General features: G+C 36.8%; 3 protein-coding genes across 3 annotated transcripts; 2 read left to right on the top strand and 1 right to left on the bottom strand.

The window, feature by feature from the left end:
- The first annotated feature begins 6,227 nt into the window (after positions 1-6,227).
- LOC141402866 (uncharacterized) lies at positions 6,228-6,823 on the top strand. The gene is made up of 2 exons (XM_073984941.1): positions 6,228-6,602; positions 6,664-6,823. Exons 1-2 carry the CDS (start codon positions 6,342-6,344, stop codon positions 6,742-6,744), a joined length of 342 nt encoding a protein of 113 aa, XP_073841042.1. The 5' UTR covers positions 6,228-6,341; the 3' UTR covers positions 6,745-6,823.
- Positions 6,824-15,704: 8,881 nt separating this feature from the next.
- Positions 15,705-17,764, top strand: LOC141402859 (uncharacterized). The gene is made up of 2 exons (XM_073984899.1): positions 15,705-16,200; positions 16,262-17,764. Exons 1-2 carry the CDS (start codon positions 15,940-15,942, stop codon positions 17,546-17,548), a joined length of 1,548 nt encoding a protein of 515 aa, XP_073841000.1. The 5' UTR covers positions 15,705-15,939; the 3' UTR covers positions 17,549-17,764.
- Positions 17,765-18,188: 424 nt separating this feature from the next.
- mRpS18A (mitochondrial ribosomal protein S18A) lies at positions 18,189-18,918 on the bottom strand. The gene is made up of 2 exons (XM_073984915.1): positions 18,714-18,918; positions 18,189-18,624 (listed from the first exon to the last, which is right to left on the bottom strand). Exons 1-2 carry the CDS (start codon positions 18,808-18,810, stop codon positions 18,254-18,256), a joined length of 468 nt encoding a protein of 155 aa, XP_073841016.1. The 5' UTR covers positions 18,811-18,918; the 3' UTR covers positions 18,189-18,253.
- Between the last annotated feature and the right edge of the window lie 8,061 nt (positions 18,919-26,979).

The raw sequence follows: 26,979 nt of genomic DNA, 5'->3' as shown, positions 1-26,979 counted from the left end.
GAACCTGCAAGAAGCTACTATTTTTTTACTACGATAACATTTTTTCCTTTATGTTATCGTAAAAAATAGTAAAAATTAGTAGATTCTTGCAGTACTGGAACAGACCAACTATTTTATTACCTTAATTCTCTCCCGTGCAATAACTTCTTTCAATCCAACAGTCTTATTACAATATAAGTAGGGCTATTGGATTAGATCAAAATCCAATTGTAAAATATTCAAGATTTGTTGTTGACTCCGTGTATCATTTATCAGAACGAGAAAGTTGTGTGGTTGTTTATCCCAGTTTGTGGAGCACTTCGATCGCAAAAATTGCTCGTACTTGCAATTCTCTTTCAAGCAATTCATTTTACAATTTTCGTAATTGACATTTTTTTCAATGCTCTGAAAACAAGACAATATGTCTGTTCCTGCAAGAAGCTACTATTTTTTACTACGATAACAATTGGTCTGATCCAGTACTGCAAGAATCTTCTAATTTTTACTATTTTTTTCGATAAGATAAAGGAAAAAATATTATCGTAGTAAAAAATAGTAGTTTCTTGCAGGTTCTGGAACAGAGCCAATTTTTCCTTTGCTCTGTTCCAGAACCTGCAAGAAGCTACTAATTTTTACTTCGATAACATTTTTTCCTTTATGTTATCGAAAAAAATAGTAAAAATTAGTAGATTCTTGCAGTACTGGAACAGACCAAATGAAAACTAATCTGGGACTGGGGCTCAATTCTAAAGGCCTGCGAACATAAGCTGCCTTGCCTGATTGTCTTGATTTCCTACTTCATTTCTGCCATAATAAAAATAAAAGAATAAAGAAGGCCTCGAAAACTAAATGTATCAGGAATAAAAATGATCACGTTTGCTGTTTACCTGCATTAAAAAGGCATATGTATTATTGACGTTTTGAAACACGTAGCTTCGCAGTTGTTAAACCGTAAAAAGTGTCAATAAATTATGTATTTTAATCTCAAAAATAAATATTTTTAGATTTGGTAACTCTTGCGCCGGACAATTTTTGGTCGGCTTTTTCTTATCTGCTCTAGTTTTCGAGATATCCACGTTTCGGCCCGAAATCCTATGTTCTTTTCAGGTATGAAATTAATATTTTAATAAATTACAAATGTAAAAGGACGCTCCAAAAGTCAGATCTTTTCGATTTAAAATGTTTAAAATTATTGAGGAAAAGATGGGAATTTTTTGTCACTTTGTTCCAAGTGTTTTACAAAATTTTGAACAACTCGACAAAAATCCTATTTTTAAATAGTTTTTATAAATTTTATATTCCAACAGATATTCAATACAATTTATTTTCATTCAATACTATGGTAGAAAAATAAAAGGTAACAGCAATACCCAGCTGACTGAACTGGGCTGTAATGTTAGTGTCAAATTCCATACGACATTTTATATATTTTTTTCTGTGTTCGATGTATATTAGGGATATATATTTTTTGAGGAAAAAATATATCATTCAGAAAAAAATCTATTTCTCTTAAAGACTTCTTCATATCATTGACATGTAACCTCATCCAGGTCCGAACGACGTGCCGCATACTAAAACACCGCTTATAGAGGCGGTACAATATGTTTTAATATGTGTGGTATTTTGTTAAACTGGCTGTTAGATATGACATCATTAGCCGGATTTAGCGCATTATCAGGTTTTATTTGTTAAATCCAGCCAACATCTACCAGATTTCCCATACAAAAATAAATCCTCGTATTGAGTGGATTTGTTTTAAATCCGGCATAGATCCTCGTATACAACTCTGTTTTTTTGCAACATGTTGCTAGAAAATACAAAAAGCTGCAAGCTGGCACAAGAAACAAGGTAGATGCATCGGTGAATTGCTACAATAAAAATAATTTAAAATGTCAAGATTTATAAACAAGGCGGAAAAATTAAATTTGATGTACAAAATTGATTTTAATAAAACAAGACTAATAGCCCATTTAGATATAACTTCATTAGCCGGATTTAGCACATTATCAGGTTTTATTTGCTAAATCCAGCCAAAAGCTACCAGATTTACCATACAAAAATAAATCCTCCTATTGAGTGGATTTGTTTTAAATCTGGCATAAATCCTCGTATACAACTCTGTTTTTTGCAACATGTTGCTAGAAAATACAAAAAGTTGCAAGCTGGCACAAGAAACAAGGTAGATGCATCGGTGAATTGCTAGACTAAGAATAATTTAATATGTAAAAATTTGTAAACAAGGCAGAAAAATTAAATTTGTTTTGATATACAAAGCTGATTTTAATCAGCCAAGACTAAAATTTATCATGTCTAAACGATAAAATAATTCATTTATATATTTTAGATGGGCAAACTGCGATTAAAATAATTCCTTATTTGCTCTTTAGTTAGCATTAAGGTAAGGTCACATTAGGCAAATATTTGCTCAAAAGTGACAAATATTTGTTTGCCACAATTTGACCAGCAAATATTTTTCAAAGGCAAACAAGAAAACAGCTGATTTTGGGAAAACAAAACTATTTGGAAGCAAACAAAAATTTAACCAAATTGCTTTTAATGTGAACACCGTTCAGCAAATATTTTTCTCCTTTTTTGACAAACATTTATTTGGTCTTACAATTTGTTTGTAAGAGCAAACAAGAGCAAACATCTGCTGAAACACATTGTTGTCACATATTAAAAAGGGGCATATGACCATAAAATGACGAAATTTCTTGTAAATATATAATACGAAGTCAATAATTAGTGAATAAAGAAATAAATAAATGGGAGGTGAGGGATTTAAAAAACCAAAAATGTTTTACAATCGATGAATCCGAGTTTCACCCATTCAGAATTCGCGAATTGCTAACATATTCTATATAGTATGATTGAAAATCTATATCCATAAGGTCGACCATAAAAATTAATTTACGTGGAAGCTGTGTTGGCATCAAAGTAGAAAAATAGCTAAAAATGGGGTTGAAGCCAACAAGTTTTTTATACTCCCTTCTTATTTCTGGCTTAACCTTACATTTTATAGACATATGCTCAAAGAAAGACTCAAAGAATACTTCATGGGCAATGTGATATTAGTGTATCATTTTTCGATATATCCACTGCATCCACCTAAAATTGATGCTGACATGTTGAAGCCGGAATTACGGGGTTTTTCAAAAAAAACCTATTTTTTGAGTTTAAAATTTACAAGTGTTATTCAATTTCCTTTGTACCCCGCGTGAATTTAGTTTTTCTACGCGACGGCGATCGAATCCATCGACTAAAACCGCGGATATAGATACCTTGAAAATACGAAAATCGGCAAAAATGTATTTTGACGAATCGGCGTATTAAACCGCGATTTTCTTTAACATTTCTTACATAAATGGAATCCTTTATACGCGATTTTACCAAAAATAGAATGTGGAGGCACATCCGCGTTCGTGAAGAATCTGTTTGAAATAGGTGTATATAGACATATTTTTATGGGTGCTACTGAAACCGGATGCGCATCATAATGCTGTGTTTTAGAAAAACGCAAAACCTTAGAAATTATAATACGTATTGGCATACATTACAATAGTAATTGTGACGTAATTATTGGTAGTGCTTATAATTGTACTGCTACGCGGATTTAGTTTTGTTATTTATACATCCAATACTGTCTTGAGAACAACAACCGACGTTTTAATCCCGATTATCTTTCAACTTTAATAAATCAGTACAAAAAATCTTCTTTCTTTTAAAAATATTACCGTGGCAAGCTGTAAATAGCTGCGGTAAAATGTCAATTTTTTCGAAAAAATTTGAAGAAGCCAAACAAAGTGCCGCATATTGAATTTGACACTGTTTTTCATTTGGTTATTATTGTTATACATGGATTTTTATTTTATACGCCCAATATTATCTTCACAAACTTCACTAACTAATTTTACAAAAAGCGCGATTTTTTATAAAAGAATTTAATTTTCATAAGTCAATACAAAAAAACTTCGTTTTCTATGTTTAAAAACATTATCTTGATAACCTGTATATTATTTTCATTAATAGAAAACGTTTTCATGGTAAACTGTCTTCACCCTTTTGGTTGAAATACTACGTTGACAACATTTAAATACAAATATGAATTCATAATAAACAAAATTGAAAGCTGTTTATAAAAATAATTTTCCAAGGCACAATGTGCCATAATTCACATATATTCTCAACAATACACAAATGAACTCATTCCGACAAGGCACTCATTGCCAAACATGTGGTCTTTGATTTGCCTTCTCCACAACAAACAATAAACACAACGCCATTTTTATTATTTCTCTCTCTATTTTTCTCGGCCAAATAATTTTATATTTGCTGGCAGTTTGCTCAAACAATTTCTGGGTGAAAATATCTCTTCAAATGTGAACACACGGCAAACATGTTTGCCCATTTCGTTATTTGTCACTGTTTGAACAAACAAAATGTGTCAAATATTTGCCTGTAATGTGAACACAAATAAAATTTTGTATGAAATTCACATTTGTTTGGGCAAATATGGGAAAACGAATTTGTACCAAATATTTGCCTAATGTGACCTTACCTTTAGTAGCATAAATTTGTAATTTGACGAATGTTTTTTGAGACGAATTCAATTTACAAAAAATTATGTTGACGTTTCAAATTCGATCAGATGTGCTGATGCATCTACCTTGGTAATTGTGCTATGAACAAAAATCAGCTGACTGCCATTTAAATTCTCCAAAATGTATATCTAAATGCAATGAGATATGTACTGGATTTATTAAATCCACTCGAGGATTTATGGCTAGTCTAAATGAGCTATAATATTTACGATGCCTAAGCAATAAAATAATTCTTTATTTGATCTTTAGTTAGCATTAGTAGAATAAATTGCTAACTTTTTCAATATTAAACAATAAATTTGTAATTTGGCGTATTTTTTTTTTTTTTTGAGACGAGTTCAATTTACAACAACTTCTTTTAACGTTTCAAATGGCCGCGGCACATACGGCGCGTTGAGAGTTGCGTTACAACAACCACATGAAAACTTCAAGAACAAACTTGGCATCACTCACACATCTTTCATGTGGTTGTTGTTTTCAACGCGCAACGCGTCACACAACGGATCGTATGTATTTGGCCCAAAATTCGGTCAGATGGGCTGATGCATCTACCTTGGTAATTGCGCTATGAACAAAAATCAGCTGACTGCCATTTAAAACCTCCAAAATGTATATCTAAATGCAATGAGAGCTTTGTTCTTTTACTTTTTTAATGGTAAGAGTGGTAAAAGAGAAAAGTGTCAAAAATTGCTCAAAATTGTTCTCTCATGAACATTTTTACCAGAAAAGTAAAGGAACGGAAAAATGGTAGATCTGCCAGCAATGTTAAAAAGAAACATAAAAAAATAATGTTCGTCTTTTATTTCACAGTTTTTAATTTAGTTTTGTCAGCATTCGACTTTTTCTTCTTCTTCGTCCATTTTCTTCTTCATCAAACGAAAGTCGAAAAATCACTTCTGCCATTTTTTACCTGCAGAAATTTTGCTGGTAGCCTGTGGTAGAAGAGAAAGCCATTTTCGCTCTCCCACTCTCCTCTCTCACTCTCTTAAAAAATGCTTCCAGTTTTGCCACTTTTCGGGGTTAAGGAACGCTTTGTCGATGGTCAGACTAGCACGATTTCAACATGGCGACGTCAAGTTTATAGACGAGGGGTATGAAGTAGTGAAACCCATGTACACGGTTTTCTGTGTTTGTTGTGTTGCCTCTTCTTGTTGTTCGTTGCAAGATTTTTTCTTCCATTTTCTTTCATTGTGATTTTCTCAAGCCAACGTTAACAACGAAACAAGCATAAAAAGATTTAACAAAAACATTTTATTAATGAAATAGACAAGATTTAGCTATTACTATTAATTTAATTATTAATGTTAATTATTTTGTGTTGTTGTTTAGTTTATTTATATATGTTTGGTTTGTTTTTTGGTATGAGAAACACAACAAATGCGAATAGTAAAATAAAGAGACACGAAAAAATCTTAAATTTCACGTTAACGTGTGTGGACACTAACGAAACTTGAAAAGAAACTTTAACGAAATTGGTTTCAAGAAACCTTGCTAGTCTGACCATCGACTTTGCAGGTTAAAAATGGTAACAAATGGTAAAAATGGTAACCCCAGGTAAGTAAAGGAACACAGCTATAGCATGCACATTTTCGATGTAAACAAAACACATATGTTACTTTCCTTTGTTTGTCGACTCAACGCTAAAGTTAGTAATCATTAATCGGTTACTTTCCCAGCTATCGATTATTCTTCCAGAGAAAAATTTTATAGAGAAGCACGAAGAAGCAAGAAGAAAAATCAAATATTTTAAGCAATTTAAGAATGGCTTTTGATTTTTGTTTTGATAAAAAGTTATTTCTGCATACCACTTGTCGCTGTTGCAGTCGTTTCTTTAGTGAAGATGTGAAATTTTACAAAATATTTCAAGAAAAACTAATGACAAGCAATGATGGCTGTATTGGTGGTGGTGGTGCTGATGGCGGAGGAGGGAATGACACTAATGGTGAAGTCAATGAAATCTGTTACGAACCAAGTGAAGATATAAAGGAAATCTTTGAAGATTTTCAAATATGGATGTTAAATGTAGATGCTAATCACACACTATTACATATCCAAATATATTATGTTCTATACTTTGTTTCAGATCCATGCCATGGACGGAATGCCGCAACAAATATGTGAAGAATGTTTTCAACGCTTCAAACAGGTGCATTCTCCTACGTAACAGAGATCCCCTAACGCCGGGGTGTTAAGCGAACCCGTGCCTATCGGTGTTCAAGGTTTGCAGTAAGGGTACCTACTGTAGTAGAACGGAGCCTCATTGAGATACCTGGGCGCCTCAATGTAGTACAGGCTTAGTTGACAAGTCCTTGCCATGGTACAGGAGGGCTATGCCATGGTCGACCTCCATTCCCCCATCAATTCAATGACGCATGGATTACAAAATTAAAACTAACACAAAACCACCAAAAACCCCAAAAAATAAAGATGCCGACAAAACCGCAACGCCCATGGACTATGATATGACCACACCAGACAGAACATTATCTTCGGGAGGGGACGGACTAGAGTCACCAAACATGGGACTGGTTGAGGACAGTCTTGCCGAACAGAGTAGGCAGCTCCTGGCCATGTTGGAGAGGATGGTTTCCCCAGGCCCTGGTCGGAGTTGTGTTTCTGAAGAGACCGAGGACAGTTTATCTGATGACGAACTAAACAACACAGTTGTTCCAGCAGCTGCAGTCACAGATAAACTGTCCTCGGGCTCAGCGGAAACTACAATTCTTGCGGATATGGAACCATCACAGACCCGGGATAATTGTACATCGGCCGAAGCCGATAAGCCAACCTTGCACAGGCAGGATGCCACTGAGGAGGGTACCACGACCAAAGCCTCGGACGACAAAGTTCCGACAACGACCAAGGCTTTGGACGACAAAGTCCCCACTACCTCAGGCAACACAGCAGATCGACTAGCGAAGGACAAAGGGGCTTACCGGAGGTCCTTAAATTATCTTAGGAAGTGCATCGGCATGGAATCTTCGGCCATCTCGGTAAGGGACTGCAAGTTGATCAGGATTAATCTCAGGGTGGTGAGCAAATTCGAAAGGAAGTACCCTCACCTACCCAGGAGAAGTCCTGAGATCGATAGGCTCTCCCTTATTCAGATGTTCGACAAGATACTGCTGTCAACGTCATCATCCACTCCCACTACCTGTAAAGGTCAAACCAAGAGCGATGGTGACTTGATCCAGCCTCCAGGAAAGCCTGAACTCCTAAGTAGGAAGCCCCAAAACACAGAGGAGGAGAAAACTCGGATACCTGTCCCGACGACGGACTCTACACCGACGAGTGTGGCATCTTCCAACCCCTCTTCATCGAGAAATCCGGTGAAGAGGGTTAGATCCACAGAGGAACCACCCCCTAAGGCCAAAAGACCCATCCCGAGACAGAACTCCAAGCCATCCACCTCCTCTGTCCGTTACCAAGGGAACGAGAGCGAGAAGTCCACCAATACTAAGGCAACCTCTAAGGCCAACTTAAGTCACAAGGTGACTCCTAGCTCTCCCCCCAAGAGTAGCGGGACGGGGAATAGAAGGACTGTCAGACCGCTTGTGCCAGACGAATTGCGCGTAGCGGTCATTGACAGAGCGGATCCTGAATGCAGGATCAACGACAAACACTGGCGGCTGATTGAAAATCAGCTGCGTGAGATAGTGTTTGCTGGCGAAGGGGAGCCTCCCAAGCACACACAATTCGGCAGTGCAGCTCCTTTCAGAGGCATCAGGATCGTCTGTTGTGAGAACAAGGAATCCTTGAATTTCCTTGTTAACACAATAAACGGCCTTGGTGAACTCTGGGAGGGCTGCCAATTGGCGGCTGTGGGTGTAGACGAGGTTCCCAGAAGAAAAGTATTGTCGGCGTGGGTACCCCCGCCTGCGGTGGACCCAACAAGGATTCTGACGATACTTGCCAGACAGAACCCTAGCCTCCAGACCAGCTCATGGAAGCTCATCAGCCACAGTCCGGAGGGTGAGGGTATGGCGATAAGGGTGTCAATTGACACACATGGGCAGGAATACCTGCGGGCTCGAGAGGGAAAACTGCACTTTGGCCTAGGATGGATAAGATTCCGTCTAGGTCAAAGACAGTAAAGGAACGACGGCAGCAGCCGCTTCGCATTATGCAGATTAACCTGCATCACTGCAAAGCGGCTGCTGCTGAACTTCTACTCTCCCTCTCAAAGTCAGAAGTTGACATCGCTTTAGTCCAGGAACCCTATTTATATAAAAATAAGGTTGCTGGGCTAAGCGATAGAAACTATACTATCTTCGCCACATCCAACGGAGACAAGGTAAGAACCTGTATAGTTGCAAAGAAGAACTTGAATTTAATGTATCTCTCTAATTTCAGCGCTGGAGATACAACGGCTGTAAAAATGCAAGATGTGTCACAAAAATCTACCATCTTTGCGTCAATTTACATGCCATATGAGAGCCCTGTCCCACCCGGCCAACACGTGGAGAGACTTGTAGAAGAGATGGGTAGCAACTGCCTCATTATATTGGGGTGCGATGCCAACGCCCATCACTTCCACTGGGGTAGCAGCGACACGAATGCACGGGGTGAGTCCATTTTCGAATTTATCTTAAAACATAATTTGAGAATATGCAATAGGGGAAATGAAAGTACTTTCCAAAATAGTATAAGGGAGGAAGTTATTGATATAACCCTCGTAAACAAAGACGATTCCCATATCACGGACTGGAAGGTATCCGAAGATTGCTCCTTTTCGGATCATCGGAAGATACTTTTCAAAGTCTCAGTTGATGGAATTCGGCAACCACCACATAGGAATCCACGGAAGGCCAATTGGGACAAGTTTTCAGAGTTAGCAACTTCAATGCTGGGGGTACCCTGTTATCCTACAACAGCCGCAGAAGTTGATAACGCTGTGAAACATGTAACAAAGGTTCTGGTGGATAGCTATGAGGCCTCCTGCCCACTAACTCACCCTGGCAGGAGAAACCAACCGGCCTGGTGGTCAAAAGATCTTGCCAATCTAAGGAAGATTAGTAGGAGGCTTTATAATAAAGCAAATAAGTCAAAGTTGTCAACCGATTGGGAGAACTACAGAGTATCTTTCAATAAATACAACAGTGAAATTAAGAAGGCTAAACGCAAATCCTGGATTTGCTTTAGTGAGACTATAGAAGGAGTAAAGGACGTGGCTAGATTCCGTAAAGTATTATCAAAGGACCCGAAACCCATTGGTAGTATTAAACGGGCTGACGGCACATGGACGAACTCAGGCCTAGAGACTCTAGATCTCCTTGCTACCACTCACTTCCCTAACTGCATGGATGTATCAGAACTAACTGACGTTCCAATGATACAAACCCATGCCACCGTAGATGCAGATGTGAGTGCTATTGAAGAGATCATCAGTCAGCCAAAAATAAGATGGGCCATAAACACCTTCAAGCCCTTTAAATCACCCGGACCAGATAGAATTATACCCGCAATGCTACATAATGCCTTGGAGTCACTGATTCCACATCTGGTACGTATCTTCAGGGCTTGTTTGTGCTTATCGTACATACCGGTTCTATGGAGGGAAGTTACTGTGGTATACATCCCTAAAGCGGGAAAGTCAAGCCACACACTTCCAAAAGACTTTAGACCAATTAGTCTTTCCTCCTTTTTACTAAAAACTCTGGAAAGACTGCTGGACCTTGGCATTAGAGCCAAGTTTTCAGCCACAGACCTAAGTTCCGCCCAACATGCCTACCTAAAAGGCAAATCGGTGGAAACAGCATTAAACGAGGTAGTTGGACACATTGAGAGGAATATGGATGGCTCAGACTATACGCTAGCGGCATTTCTCGACATAGAGGGGGCCTTCAATAACGTTAGACTTGAATCCATACACAGCTCTCTAATAAAACTAGGTGTCTCGACTATACTGGTCAATTGGATTGACGGCATGCTCAGTAGCCGAATAATCAATTCAAGCATCGGTGGAAGTTCCATTCGGAAGCAGGTCACTAGAGTAATATCACCACTACTGTGGCTTCTAGTGATAAATGAAATACTCAAGGATTTTGATAGGCAGCGCATAAAGACGATCGCGTATGCAGATGACGTTGTCATCATGTTCAGTGGGAAGTTGCCACAGACACTATCAGAACTCTTGCAAGGAGCTCTAGTCAAATTATCTAGATGGGCACTTAACAACGGACTCGGAGTGAACCCATCAAAAACAGAGCTAGTTTTGTTCACAAATAAAAGGAAGGTCAGACCATTCACCCTACCAGTGCTGGATGGAGTTAGTCTTGAACTCTCTTCGGAAGCCAAATACCTCGGCGTCATTCTTGACCACCAACTCACGTGGAAAAGGAACGTCGAGGAGCGCACCAAGAGAGGTCTAATAGCTCTATATTCCTGCAAGAACTCCATTGGTAAGAGTTGGGGCCTGAGACCAAAGGTCGTTCATTGGATCTATACGACCATTGTCCGCCCAATTCTTACTTATGGCTCTCTGGTTTGGTGGAATGCTCTGAACAAAACGACATATCTAAACAAACTGAACAGCGTCCAAAGAGCGGCATCAATTCTAATAACTGGTGCCTTGAGGAGCACTCCACAAGCTGCCTTAAATGTGCTACTAGATCTACACCCACTGGACCTAGTAGTGCAGGAACAGGCAGCAATGAGTGCCCTTCGGCTGAAGGAGCTAGGTTCATGGCGCAGTTCGGAACACGGACGAGCTGCAATCCTACGTCGATTCGGACTACCAACGGCCTTGGGGAACATTAGTGACTATATGTCACCACAAATGTCGTTCGAGGCAGTGAAGGTGCATATACCCCATAGGGATGATTGGACACTTAGTAGCCCACCACTAGACGGTATAGAGATTTATACCGACGGCTCTAAGATGGAAACAGGCACAGGAGCAGGTGTCTACAGCAATTCCCTGGATCTACGTATTTCATACAAGCTAAACGAACATTGTAGTGTCTTCCAAGCTGAAATCTTTGCGATCAGGGAAGCCGCGGAACTGATTAACAACATGAGAGGGGATATATCTGGACCGGTGACTATCTTTGTTGATAGTCAAGCGGCCCTAAAATCTCTCAGGTCCCTATATATCAAGTCCGCGGCAGTTCTGGATTGCAAACACGCTTTGGAGCCACTAAAATCAATCGTCACCTTGTGTTGGGTCCCAGGGCATTGCAACATCGAGGGAAACGAGGCAGCCGACGAACTGGCACGCTGCGGATCGGAGTCACAAAACATTGAAATCGACAACTCCATCAAGCCACCACTGTGCCACTTCAGGAGAGAGATAATACAAAAAGGTCGGGAAAAATTCTGCCAGCACTGGCAAAACTTGCCCAGCTGCAGCACATCAAGGGCAATCTGGCCAGTCCCGTCGAAGACAAGAACCGCCTCACTGCTCTCAATGAGGAAACCAGACCTGAAACTAGCAGTGGGGATCATCACGGGTCATTGCAGAACGAGATCCATGACAAGTAAATGGGAAGAAGACTTGGCCGACTACTGTAGGCTTTGCGAGGATGAGGAAGAAATAGAGACGATTGAGCACCTTTTATGCCGCTGTCCTATGCTCATTTCCAGAAGACTGTGTACCATGGGGGTACATACCATCCAATCGCTAACAGCATTTAGCCAAGCAGAGCCGACCGATCTACTTCACCTTGCTAAAGGCCTGAAATGGCTCCAACGTACTGGGATTGCAACAAACACCACCTCTGCACAATAGCGTTGTCTAACTCATTCCAACTACATTTCATTTTTCATCCACAGGCAATACACCATCACATCATATCACCACACCTATGGTCTCTTTTAAATGGCACCCATAATCATCAATTCACCAACAATCACCACCACTAACTAAGATGTCAAAATGTCATACACAGACCGGATCAGAATCCACAGAACCTACATCCACAACCACATCACCTACAATCTTCATCCATACGCAACCACAATCAAATATACGTATACACATCACACCAGAATATCTTCAATACCCAGGATGAACACAATGGACCTCAAGGTCTCCGAGTGGAGTGGCTGCCCATACAGCAGCTGCGCATCCTATAACCTAACCTAACCTAACACGTAGCTTCGCAGTTGTTAAACCGTAAAAAGTGTCAATAAATTATGTATTTTAATCTCAAAAATAAAAATTTTTAGATTTGGTAACTCTTGCGCCGGACAATTTTTGGTCGGCTTTTTCTTATCTGCTCTAGTTTTCGAGATATCCACGTTTCGGCCCGAAATCCTATGTTCTTTTCAGGTATGAAATTAATATTTTAATAAATTACAAATGTAAAAGGACGCTCCAAAAGTCAGATCTTTTCGATTTAAAATGTTTAAAATTATTGAGGAAAAGATGGGAATTTTTTGTCACTTTGTTCCAAGTGTTTTACAAAATTTTGAACAACTCGACAAAAATCCTATTTTTAAATAGTTTTTATAAATTTTATATTCCAACAGATATTCAATAGAATTTATTTTCATTCAATACTATGGTAGAAAAATAAAAGGTAGCAGCAATACCCAGCTGACTGAACTGGGCTGTAATGTTAGTGTCAAATTCCATACGACATTTTATATATTTTTTTCTGTGTTCGATGTATATTAGGGATATATATTTTTTGAGGAAAAAATATATCATTCAGAAAAAAATCTATTTCTCTTAAAGACTTCTTCATATCATTGACATGTAACCTCATCCAGGTCCGAACGACGTGCCGCATACTAAAACACCGCTTATAGAGGCGGTACAATATGTTTTAATATGTGTGGTATTTTGTTAAACTGGCTGTTAGATATGACATCATTAGCCGGATTTAGCGCATTATCAGGTTTTATTTGTTAAATCCAGCCAACATCTACCAGATTTCCCATACAAAAATAAATCCTCGTATTGAGTGGATTTGTTTTAAATCCGGCATAGATCCTCGTATACAACTCTGTTTTTTGCAACATGTTGCTAGAAAATACAAAAAGCTGCAAGCTGGCACAAGAAACAAGGTAGATGCATCGGTAATTTGCTGCAATAAAAATAATTTAAAATGTCAAGATTTGTAAACAAGGCGGAAAAATTAAATTTGATGTACAAAATTGATTTTAATAAAACAAGACTAATAGCCCATTTAGATATAACTTCATTAGCCGGATTTAGTACATTATCAGGTTTTATTTGCTAAATCCAGCCAAAAGCTACCAGATTTACTATACAAAAATAAATCCTCCTATTGAGTGGATTTGTTTTAAATCTGGCATAAATCCTCGTATACAACTCTGTTTTTGCAACATGTTGCTAGAAAATACAAAAAGTTGCAAGCTGGCACAAGAAACAAGGTAGATGCATCGGTGAATTGCTAGACTAAGAATAATTTAATATGTAAAAATTTGTAAACAAGGCGGAAAAATTAAATTTGTTTTGATATACAAAGCTGATTTTAATCAGCCAAGACTAAAATTTATCATATCTAAACGATAAAATAATTCATTTATATATTTTAGATGGGCAAACTGCGATTAAAATAATTCTTTATTTGCTCTTTAGTTAGCATTAGTAGCATAAATTTGTAATTTGACGAATGTTTTTTGAGACGAATTCAATTTACAAAAAATTATGTTGACGTTTCAAATTCGATCAGATGTGCTGATGCATCTACCTTGGTAATTGTGCTATGAACAAAAATCAGCTGACTGCCATTTAAATTCTCCAAAATGTATATCTAAATGCAATGAGATATGTACTGGATTTATTAAATCCACTCGAGGATTTATGGCTAGTCTAAATGAGCTATAATATTTACGATGCCTAAGCAATAAAATAATTCTTTATTTGATCTTTAGTTAGCATTAGTAGAATAAATTGCTAACTTTTTCAATATTAAACAATAAATTTGTAATTTGGCGTATTTTTTTTTTTTTTTTGAGACGAGTTCAATTTACAACAACTTCTTTTAACGTTTCAAATTCGGTCAGATGGGCTGATGCATCTACCTTGGTAATTGCGCTATGAACAAAAATCAGCTGACTGCCATTTAAAACCTCCAAAATGTATATCTAAATGCAATGAGAGCTTTGTTCTTTTACTTTTTTAATGGTAAGAGTGGTAAAAGAGAAAAGTGTCAAAAATTGCTCAAAATTGTTCTCTCATGAACATTTTTACCAGAAAAGTAAAGGAACGGAAAAATGGTAGATCTGCCAGCAATGTTAAAAAGAAACATAAAAAAATAATGTTCGTCTTTTATTTCACAGTTTTTAATTTAGTTTTGTCAGCATTCGACTTTTTCTTCTTCTTCGTCCATTTTCTTCTTCATCAAACGAAAGTCGAAAAATCACTTCTGCCATTTTTTACCTGCAGAAATTTTGCTGGTAGCCTGTGGTAGAAGAGAAAGCCATTTTCGCTCTCCCACTCTCCTCTCTCACTCTCTTAAAAAATGCTTCCAGTTTTGCCACTTTTCGGGGTTAAGGAACGCTTTGTCGATGGTCAGACTAGCACGATTTCAACATGGCGACGTCAAGTTTATAGACGAGGGGTATGAAGTAGTGAAACCCATGTACACGGTTTTCTGTGTTTGTTGTGTTGCCTCTTCTTGTTGTTCGTTGCAAGATTTTTTCTTCCATTTTCTTTCATTGTGATTTTCTCAAGCCAACGTTAACAACGAAACAAGCATAAAAAGATTTAACAAAAACATTTTATTAATGAAATAGACAAGATTTAGCTATTACTATTAATTTAATTATTAATGTTAATTATTTTGTGTTGTTGTTTAGTTTATTTATATATGTTTGGTTTGTTTTTTGGTATGAGAAACACAACAAATGCGAATAGTAAAATAAAGAGACACGAAAAAATCTTAAATTTCACGTTAACGTGTGTGGACACTAACGAAACTTGAAAAGAAACTTTAACGAAATTGGTTTCAAGAAACCTTGCTAGTCTGACCATCGACTTTGCAGGTTAAAAATGGTAACAAATGGTAAAAATGGTAACCCCAGGTAAGTAAAGGAACACAGCTATAGCATGCACATTTTCGATGTAAACAAAACACATATGTTACTTTCCTTTAGCCCCCGGCACATACGGTACGTTGTGCGACGCGTTGAGCGTTGAAAACAACAACCACATGAAAAATGTGTAAGTGATGCCAAGTTTGTTCTTGAAGTTTTCATGTGGTTGTTGTAACACAACGCTCAACGCGCCGTATGTGCCGAGGCCTTTTGTTTGTCGACTCAACGCTAAAGTTAGTAATCATTAATCGGTTACTTTCCCAGCTATCGATTATTCTTCCAGAGAAAAATTTTATAGAGAAGCACGAAGAAGCAAGAAGAAAAATCAAATATTTTAAGCAATTTAAGAATGGCTTTTGATTTTTGTTTTGATAAAAAGTTATTTCTGCATACCACTTGTCGCTGTTGCAGTCGTTTCTTTAGTGAAGATGTGAAATTTTACAAAATATTTCAAGAAAAACTAATGACAAGCAATGATGGCTGTATTGGTGGTGGTGGTGCTGATGGCGGAGGAGGGAATGACACTAATGGTGAAGTCAATGAAATCTGTTACGAACCAAGTGAAGATATAAAGGAAATCTTTGAAGATTTTCAAATATGGATGTTAAATGTAGATGCTAATCACACACTATTACATATCCAAATATATTATGTTCTATACTTTGTTTCAGATCCATGCCATGGACGGAATGCCGCAACAAATATGTGAAGAATGTTTTCAACGCTTCAAACAGGTGCATTCGTTTCGCGAAGAATGTCTTGACAACCAGAAGGTGTTGCAAAGTTATTTTCTAGACTATGAGGTAATGGATGCTGGAAAGTTAACACCTAAATCGGAAACGCCCATTGAGGATGAGTTGGCCGCCACAGATTCCGTGCTCAATAACAAAGATGGCGATAGAGCGGATAATGTAAAATATAATAATGATGGAGTGGTGGGATCACCTTTCAGCAGCCCCCGTTTACGACTAAGTCCACGTTTGGTGGAAATGACTGGTTGTCTTGATACAGCTTCTTCGATAGGCACACCGCCTCCATTGTTTGAGGAAATCAAAACGGAACCCATTGATATGGAAACAATGGAGGTGATAAAACCCGAGTCTGAGTTACTGCAAGAGCCACACAAAATTGATTATAAAATCAGATCACATCCTAACTCTTCGGATGATGAAGAATCTTCTACACCCACATCTGATGAAGAGCAATCTGAGGATGATGATGATTCGCTATCTTCGGATGGCGATGAAGAGGAATCTCTACAAAGTTTCAAAATGAAACAAAAGAAAAACGCGAAAAAATTTAATCCCCGTTTGACCTGTAAAATATGTCATGAGGCCTGTACAAGTCGCCAGCAACTGAAAACTCACATTATGCGTTTTCATCCCCAAGAGAAACCGTTTGAATGTGATATTTGTACAAGTACTTTCAAGTCAACATTTATGCTTGCTCAACACAAACTCAAACACAATCGTCCGGATTCTACGCAATGTGAAGAGTGTGGCAAATATTTCCGCAGTCAGCTGCACTTGCAGAGGCACGTTAAAAATTTCCATCTGAAATCCACATACACCTGTCACATTTGCAATCAACAATTCGAGAATTACACACAAATGCGTTTCCAATATCATGTCCGGCAACATGGTGAAAAGCGTTTCTCTTGTTCGTTTTGTACAAAGGCATTCCATCAAAAGATCCATTTGATTAATCACGAAAGGACCCACACAAAGGAGCAACCATTCCGTTGTCAATTGTGTGGTAAGGCCTATCGCCAACAGACAGCATGCCAGGAGCATATGTTAACACATCAGGATCCGACACCGTTCAAGTGCAGTCATTGTCCTAAAGCATTTACTCAACGTTCGACATTGAGAATGCATATGCAACGTTTACATGGCCTAGAGAAGGCAGCAAAATCGACATCGGATGCCAATATGATCATGAATCATAACTTTTTTTAAATTCCAAGGGGCTAGTTCCAATTTGAATTTTATGTATAATTTCTAAATAAGTTAAGATATATCACCATTGTAATACATCCTCTACATCTATATTCTTAAGTGTAATACCTATATTTCTTCTGTGTATATTAATGTCCTACAAAGTATTAAATATTTTTAATATAACATTTTTTTGCATTAATCTATATCCAATAAAAAAGCTTATGAAGTATCGAATATGAAGTGTAATTTGTTGAATTTTTGGTATGAGGACTAAAACCCGTTTAAGGCCCCCGCGGATCTCTTTGCTTTAATACAAGGATTTATGTATATTTTTGTAGTCTGAGTCCAGTCAGATATATCGACCCTTAAAGCTTAAAGTTCCGCTAGTACCCTTGATTTCATATATATTTTTTTTTTGAATGGCGGCCATTATCAAATTATGGTACATTCCATCGCGTAGACGGTATGGACTTCAAGATCTTCACATTGGTTCCGTTATTGCCTTGGTTGTGGGTGCTTAGATTGAGAACTTATGAAACTTTGGAAACAGGCATACAAAAAGTGGATGCGACAAAGAGATTGTCCGATTTACTCCAAATTTATAGTCGTAACATTCAAATAAATTGAATTTTCCCATTGTATTCACACATGCAACAACTACTAATAACGAAACACTTGTATCTCTATTTTTCAAACATTATCCATTTAACAATAAATTACATATTAATATTTAATAGTTTTTTCGTTAAAGTACTTATTGAACTTTTTCCAACCGAAACGTTTCTTGGGATCTTTTTTACTATTTGCCGGTGTGAGGTTAGGCATAAGACCCGCCTTCTGGGCCATAGTTACCAAAGTGCCAATTTTCTTCTGTTGTCGATAGCACAGACCAGTTATCCGTTTTGGTAACATACAGCCATCCGATCGTACATATTGTGATAGAATCAAAACATCAGTATGTTTCAAGTCCAAACCCAATGTACATTCGGGACAAAATTTTGCCGAACAGGCTTCTTTCAGCAAATTATCAGCACGAGGTGAGTGTTTGGTTACAGCTTCAATAATAAGGGAGTTGTTTTCTTGACGTTGTTGGACTAGAAAAGGGAAATTAAACAAATTGCAGTTACTTTAAAGGTTATGAAACCGTTCTAGTAGCGGATATTCTCTGGTAACTTAAACTTACTTTCTTTAACTTTGTTTGTCATTGTTGTCGATATATTCCGAATGGAGACAACATTCTGCCTAATTGTGTTTGTGGTGAGACGCAGTAGTACGGACATTTCTCCAATTTATTTTTTAATTTTAATAAATAAAACAATTTTCTCGTTATTCTCCGCAAAAAATGTTCGTCTATCAGCTGTTACGAGTCAAACAACAACCACATAAAACATCAAAAAGAAAACATGGCATCACTTATGCCCTAAACACATCCAACGTTTGAGTTAAGTCCGTTGCACATACGGCGCGTTGAGCGTTGCGTTACAACTACCACATGAAAACTTCAAGAAAAAACTTGGCATCACTTACACTTTTTTCATGTGGTTGTTGTTTTCAACGCGCAACGCGCCGCACTACGGACCGTATGTATTTGGCCCATTAAGGTAGAATCAAGGCACATTGAATAATGGGCCAAATACATACGGTCCGTTGTGTCACGCGTTGCGCGTTGAAAACAACAACCACATGAAAAATGTGTGACAGATGACAAGTTTGTTCTTGAAGTTTTCATGTGGTTGTAGTAACGCAACGCTCAACGCGCCGTATGTGCAGCGGCCTTTAAGATAACCGATTCACGCCAGCTGATTGAACATGAAATGTCAAAAAAGTTGTTGTAAATCACATACAACAACAACTATTCATACTAAAACATAACAAATGTTGACATTTAAAGCATGGCACAATTACCCAGGTAGTGGCATCGTAAAATTTTGAATATGTTATGTCAAAACTTTCTTTATGTTGTTGGGGAAATTACAACAAAAATCATTTTTTTATAAAGGGATTTGACTTTTCATATTCGATCAGCTGGTGTGATACCACTACCTGGTAGTTCTGCCATGCATTTAAAGTGTACACAACAAGAGGTTTTTGTTGCTGCTATTCGTCGAATCGGCTAACTTAAGGCCGCGGCACATACGGTCCGTTGTATGACGCGTTGAAAACAACAACCACATGAAAAATGTGTAAATGATGCCAAGTTCGTTCTTGAAGTTTTCATGTGGTTGTTGTAACGCGACACTCAACGGACTGTATGTGCCGGGGCCTTTATTCAGTGTGCCTTGGGTAGAATTAGAAGTGACATAAACATAACACCATAAAGTCATATCAATCAGCTGATTGAACCAAACCTATGTCTTATGCCAGACTATGAAACGTTTGAGTAAACCCAGCAAAAAGTTTGCATCCGCGGATGCAGTTTAATCACTACATGTGTACGGTACATTTGCCGTTGGAGTACATCTTTTCCTATGAATTCACTTATGAATTTTACAAGAGAGCGCGCAGCTAGGATGCATTTTCGATCCAAATCACGGCTTAAGATGCAGTGCTTTGGATTGAATTTACATTCATTCTTCGGATTGCCTTTTAATCAGTTTAAAGATGCAATAAAAATGCAAGCCATTGCGAAATATCAAAAAATAAATAAAAGGCATTTATTATTTGTGTAAAACAAGAACTGAAAGAACTTATTATATTTATTATATAAACACAAATTTAATATATAAACATATATTAAAAAAAACCTTCCATTAAATTCAATCACATTTGAGCTTACTTCCTCCGTTCTCAATTTAATCCAAGCGCATCTGATTTTGCTTCATCATCCAAAAGGTTTTTTATGCTGCCTTCCCATCACTAGTTCAGCTTTCGACAACTCGCTCCATTAAAAATTTCCGTCTCGTGAATTGCCGCAAAAATGTTCGCAACTTAAGTTTATCAACGCTTGACGCGACGCACAACGGACCGTATGTGCCGGGGCCAAAAAGCTGTGTTCCTTTACTTACCTGTGGTTACCATTTTTACCATTTGTTACCATTTTTAACCTGCAAAGCGTTCCATAACCCCAAAAAGTGGTAAAAAGTGTGAGAGGAGAGAGAGCACATATGCCTTTCTCTTCTACCACAGGCTACCAGACAAATTTCTGCAGGTAAAAAATGGCAGAACTGATTTTTCGACTTTTGTTTGACGATTATTTCACAATGAAGAAAAAATGGACGAAAACAGAAAAAAGTCGAACGCTGACAAAACTAAATTAAAAACTGCGAAATAAAAGACGAAAATTGATTTTTATGTTTCTTTTTGACTTTGCTACCAGATCTACAATTTTTCCGTTCCTTTACTTTTTTGGTAAAAATGTTCATGAGAGAACAATTTTGAGCAATTTTGACACTTTTCTCTTTTACCACTCTTACCATTAAAAAAAGTAAAGGAACAAAGCTAAAACTTTACTCAAACGTTGGATGTGTTTACAGCTTATGGGTACTTTACACGATATGTTTTTTTGCATATGAGTTGTCACTTCTCCCATACAAAATGTATATGCAAAGTGACAACTCATATGTAAAAAACATATCGTGTAAAGTACCCATTAACATTACAGTCCAGTTCAATCAGCTGGGTATTGCTGTTACCTTATATTAGACCTGTTCGATAACTTCGCAGGTAAAAGTATTTGCAAATACTTGCAACTAATTCTGATTCATCTTTTACTGAACAAGTTTGTTATCGAACAGCATTTTGTAAAAGTTTGTACAAATTTGTAACAGTTCAATATCAACAGCGGACATTAATTTCTACGTATTTAACAAGGCATATCCCCTTTATTACAAGTCTTCTTTTGTTATATTTTGGATTTACCGAACATATTTAGAGCATTCCGCTTAACTTAAAGTTAAAAGTGATGATGGAATTTCAAGGAGGAGCTTTTTGGCGTTAACTTTCAATGCAAAAATTATATTTTTAATGCCTCCAAATTGGTTTATTTTGCGTTTTCAAATCCATCAAATAGTAAATGAGCACATGTAATAATGGCCCATATTTATATAACTAGGCGTTTACATCAGACAGTTTGTCTTCAAATACAACTCTGATTTACTAACACATACATATGTCGGTTGTCTTCCAGCTGTCCATCATTTTTTCAGAGACAGTCGGGTTAACAAATTTTTGACATTTTTGTGAAAAAGAAGTGAGATGATAATGCAAATGCGCTGAAAACAAGAGAATATGTACAAAAACAACAACTGTTTTTGCAGTTGTCTGGACGCCTACGTCTCACAGGCTAGTGAGATTGCGATTTTGACAATCAATACATGAACTCAACTGTCCTGTCATGTGTAGACGCAGGGTAAGGTAGAAGTGACAATCAGCTGTATTCTTACATTTTTTGTAAATTTATGCTCTGTTCCTTTACTTGCCTGAGGTTACCATTTCTTACCATTTTTAACCTGCAAAGTGTTCCTTTACTTTAAAAAGCATACAATTTATATGAGAGCAATTCGCCACTGTTACCATTTTTGAAAGTAAAGGAACAAACCATTAGTTTTCAAGATGTAATAGGGTCTACTTATGAAATTTGAAACTTCGAAATTTGTTACCATAAAATACTGCTTTTCATCCTAGCAATAAAAATTACCTACGAGAGCTCTGAATGCGTTATATTTACATTTTGATTCAAATTTGTTCTATTTTAGAGGACTTCCAAAATGTATTTATGTTTTACTGAAAAAATTTTTGGAACGACCCTATTATTCAATATTTTCTTTGAAATTACTTTTCAATAACAACAATCATGGTAGAACAAATATAAGGTAAAGTTAATACTACAACAAATACAACTCGAACAACAACCACAAAGGAATTTGTTTTTGTTTGTAACGTTACTGCCAGTTGTATTTGTAAACAAAACAAGTAAGAAAGTATCAGTCAGCTGAGCCGACAGAAATATACCCTCAGCCACGTACCCAAAGAAAAAAGGTTAACACAATACTTCTGTAGGTTTATTAGCTGTTGGTAAAATTTTCAAGGATGGAAAGGGCCGCAAAAAGCTACATGTTGCAACAAAATTCTGAATGATCCAAGACGAGTGCATTTTTTCCAAACTTTGGGTAGGGTGTACCCGTAGGAGTGATCCGATGTAGTACATATTCGGACGTAATACAAATCTGTAGGAAATATTTTTTTTCTTTATTAGTCGATGGATATTTTCCTTACAAACTATATAATTAAAAATGTTGTACTTAATTTTCTGAATTTAAATATATTACAATTTTACTTTTCAATTTACAAAGTTTGAGCTAAATCGTTTTCTCTCTTAAAGGGTTATTTTACACATTAGCCAGTTTAGGTGGTGCCGGTAGGATTTTCTGGACCTTTTTGGGTTATTATCTCAGGAAGTATGGACTTGCCCACGAAAAGTTTGCAAAGTTTGGCTCAATTCGGTTACTCCCTCCTAGAGTTATCATGCCCACAATCTTGGCGAAAAATTTTGAACCTTTGTGGGGGAGGTACCTGAAGGAGTGGACCGATATGGCCCATCTTCGAACTTAAATCAAATCTGGACAAAATATTTCAATACCCAAAATTTGAACCGAATCGATTGATCCGTTCGAGAGTTATCGTGCCAGACAGACAGACGGACGGACATTGCTAGATCGACTCAAAATTGTCTGAAACGGATATCGTACAAACATACTTGGGGTCAAATCCATTATTTCGATGAGGCACATTTTTGGTCGTATCAAAGTGTAAATACCCTCTTTAGCCTAAAGGCTGAGGGTATAACAAGGAAATGTCTATAAATTATTGGAATTTAAAAAACTAATAATTTTTCACATTTGGTTATATATTTTGGAAAACATGAATGAAAATTCGTTACATTTTAAATTTTTATGTTTCCACATCATTCCACTAAATGCATAAATTCTCGCAGAAAGTAGAATTCTTGCAGACAAGTTTGGGGTCGCTGGAAATTCATAGAGAAAGGAGAAGCTGTTTCAATGTTTTGTTTTAGAAATCAAAGAAGCACATGTTTATTAGGGCTTTATTTCTTTAAATTTTAACAAAATACCTCACATATTAACAAACGTTGTATCGCCTCTACAAGCGGGGATTTACTGCGCGGCTTATCATTCGAACTTGGAGGAGGTCACATATCATTGATATGAAGGAGTCTTTCTGGGAAATGGTTTTTTCCGAATGATATATTTTTTTTCTCAAAAAATATATGTCCCTAATGTACATCGAAATAGAAATAAATGTATAAAATGTCATATGAAATTTGACACTAACGTTACAACCCAGTTCAGTCAGCTGTGTATTGCTGCTACCTTTTCTTATTCTACCATGAACAACAATGTTGTTTTTTGTAAATTTGTTAGTTGTTGTGATTCGCGCATATACTTTATATAAATTTGCCTTGATCTATATATATAAAAGAGTAGAGAGGTGAGTGACTGACTGACTGATTAACTGACTGATTCATCAGCGCCCAGACGAAACTGCTGAAGCTAGAAAGTGTACGAAAAGTACTAAAAGGTACTAAATATGGTACCCTTTGTATTAGGCAAACGGTAAGAGCTAGAATTCTGAAATTTGGAATGAGGATAACTGATGGAGAGCTAGAAAGATGTACCAACGGGTTTTTGGAAATTCGAACTACAAGGGTACGAAAAGTACTAAATGGTACTAAATTTAGTACAATATGGATTTGTGTGAACGGATAGAGCTGGAATCATGAAATTTGAAATTAGGGTAACTTGTGGAGAGTAACAAAGAAAGATTTTTGGAAATTTGAACTATAAGTGCACGAATAGTACTAAATGGTACTAAATTTAGTACAATTTGGATTTGGGTGAACAGATTGAGCTCGAATACACACATTTGGAATGAGGGTCACTGATGAAGAGTAACAATGAAAGGTTTTTGGAATTCGAACTATAAGTGTACGAAAAGTAATAAATGGTAGTAAATTTAGTACAATTTGGGTTTGGGTGAACGGATAGAGCTGGAATCTTGAAATTTGGAATGAAGGTCACTGATGGAGAGTAAAAAAGAAAGGTTTTTGGAAATTCGAATTAAAATTATACGAAAAATACTAAATGGTACTAAATATAGTACAATTTGGGTATGGGTTAACGAATAGAGCCGGAATCCTGAAATTTGGAATGGGGGTCACTGATGAAGAGTAAGAAAGATGTACCAAAGGTCAAAAAGTCCTAAATGGTAGTGAGTTTAGTATGATTTGGATTTGAAGAGCTGGAATCCTGAAATTTGGAATTAAGATTACTGTTGGAATATAGAATTGAGATATGGAGGTAGCTTTGGAAAATCGTACTAATGTGCACGAAGTAGTACTAAATGGTACGAAATTCGCTATAATTTGTATTTGCGTGAACAGATTATTGTAGGAGTGTAGGATTGAGGTAGTTTTGGAAATTCGTACTTATGGAAAAGTGCTAAATGGAACTACATTGGCTATAATTTGGGTTTAGGTGAACGGATAGAGCTGAGATATGAAAGTACATTTTGGAAAATCGTGTACGAAAAGTGCTAAATGGTACAAAATTTGGTACCTTTTGGTATTTGCTATATGGTATAGAATTTTGTACAATTTGTGATTTTGTAAAGGGTAGAACTGGAATTTTGAAATTCGGTATTAGATTAGCAATTGGTGTTTAGAGTGGAGGTAGGGAGGAGGTTTTGAAAATTCGTACTTATTTATACAAAAACTACTTAATAGTCCTCAAATGGGTTTCAGGGGAACTGGAAAACTGAATTGGGGGTTAGGATATATTTTGAATGTAAGGAAGTAATTTTTGAAACGTTTACCTATGTGTAGGAAAAGTTGGGTAACATGTCGATACCAAAACCATTTTAAATAGTTAAGGTACTAAATTTGGTGTTGGGTGTAGGAACAAAGCTGGGATTATATAATTTAAGAATACGCTATTTGTACAAACAATACGAAATTGAAAAATATTTGTTTTGAAGATCGCTCTAAAGTTTGAGACAAAGTTCTGAGTTTGAAAAATTGTACTGAATATTGCCCCATTGATTTGATGTTAACGCCAAGGAGTTTCTAAATAATGTTTTTTTTTTTTTGACCGCTTTGGTATGTAAATTTGAAAACGTGGTCCAATGCGACAATTTTGTTAACTAGAAGGTATTTACCCCTGATATTAAAAAATCCTAAATTGAAATGCCTTCAAAAATTTTTCCATTATATGCTGTTCACATACCGGTGCACATTAAGTACAATTTTCATTCCACAAATTCCGAATTTCGGTTGGAAAATGTGCAGAAGATCTTCAAAATACTCTAAATCTTCAAAATATCTCTTCTAATAAACGTGGATTGAAGTGGAGATTTTTTAAATTAAACTTCTATATCCTCTGAGTATTCAAGGTTCAAATTTAAAGAAAAATGGACTATATACATTTGTTCTTCTTTAAAAATACACTAAGTCGAGAGGTACCGTTATATGGGGATATACGAAAACGTGGCCGAAAATTTAACGGACCTATTCGGGTTCTGGGCGAAACCGCTAAAGCTAGAACCTTGAATTGTGAATGTGCGTGATTTTTGTTGTGAAGGGGTGAGATAAAGTTTAGTGTTTGGAAATTCGTACTGGAAGATAATGCTGTGTTAGTGAAGGGGTAAAACCAGGAGTCAAATCTGAAATTTGCAATATGATACTTATATGCTGTTTATATTAGAGCTTTTTGCAGGGTTAACCTTCTTTATAATGATTTGTTTGAAATATAAGCAATGGAATTGACATTTAAAACCCAGTGGGTTTGTTAAATCCGGTTATATATAAACGGGGTATTAGTTTTGGAAATTCGAAATAAAAAATATGGTAGCTGTGTAGGGATGCAATACGGCAATTTTTTTTTTTTTAAATTCTGACTACAATCGAAAAAATATTGGTAATAAAAATAGGTCTTAGTACAACAGAATCTCCAGTATTCACCATTCCCGTATTAAATATTGTTTATATATATTTCGTTTCCTTTCCGCATACGAAGTAGCGGGCATTTGCCTTGATATTTAATATACCCCTGTAGTGGGATTCTGTAACTCATTTTTGCTGTTATCGATAATTGTCGGTAACATTAAAATGCTTAAAATTTCGATAATTAACGAAATTTTTCGGTAATGGGCCAAATACATACGGCCCTTTGTAAGACGCGTTGCGCGTTGAAAACAACAACCACATGAATAATGTGTAAGTGATGCCAAGTTGGTTATTGAAGTTTTCATGTGGTTGTTGTAACGCAACGCTGAACGCGCCGTATGTGCATAGCCCTTAAGTTAAGGCCGCTGCACATACGGCGCGTTGTTTATGTTTTTAGTCATAATTTTGCGATTTAGTTTTACCGATTTTTGTCGGTAACAGCTAAAATGAGTTACAGAATCCCACTACAGGACGGTTGCAGATCGACTAA

This window comes from Musca autumnalis, unplaced genomic scaffold (genome assembly GCF_047663935.1).
Source record: "Musca autumnalis isolate F117 unplaced genomic scaffold, ASM4766393v1 scaffold_1, whole genome shotgun sequence".
NCBI lineage: Eukaryota > Metazoa > Arthropoda > Insecta > Diptera > Muscidae > Musca > Musca autumnalis.
The sequence above is the reverse complement of the archived record's forward strand: the minus strand, read 5'-3'. Positions and strand labels throughout refer to the sequence as shown.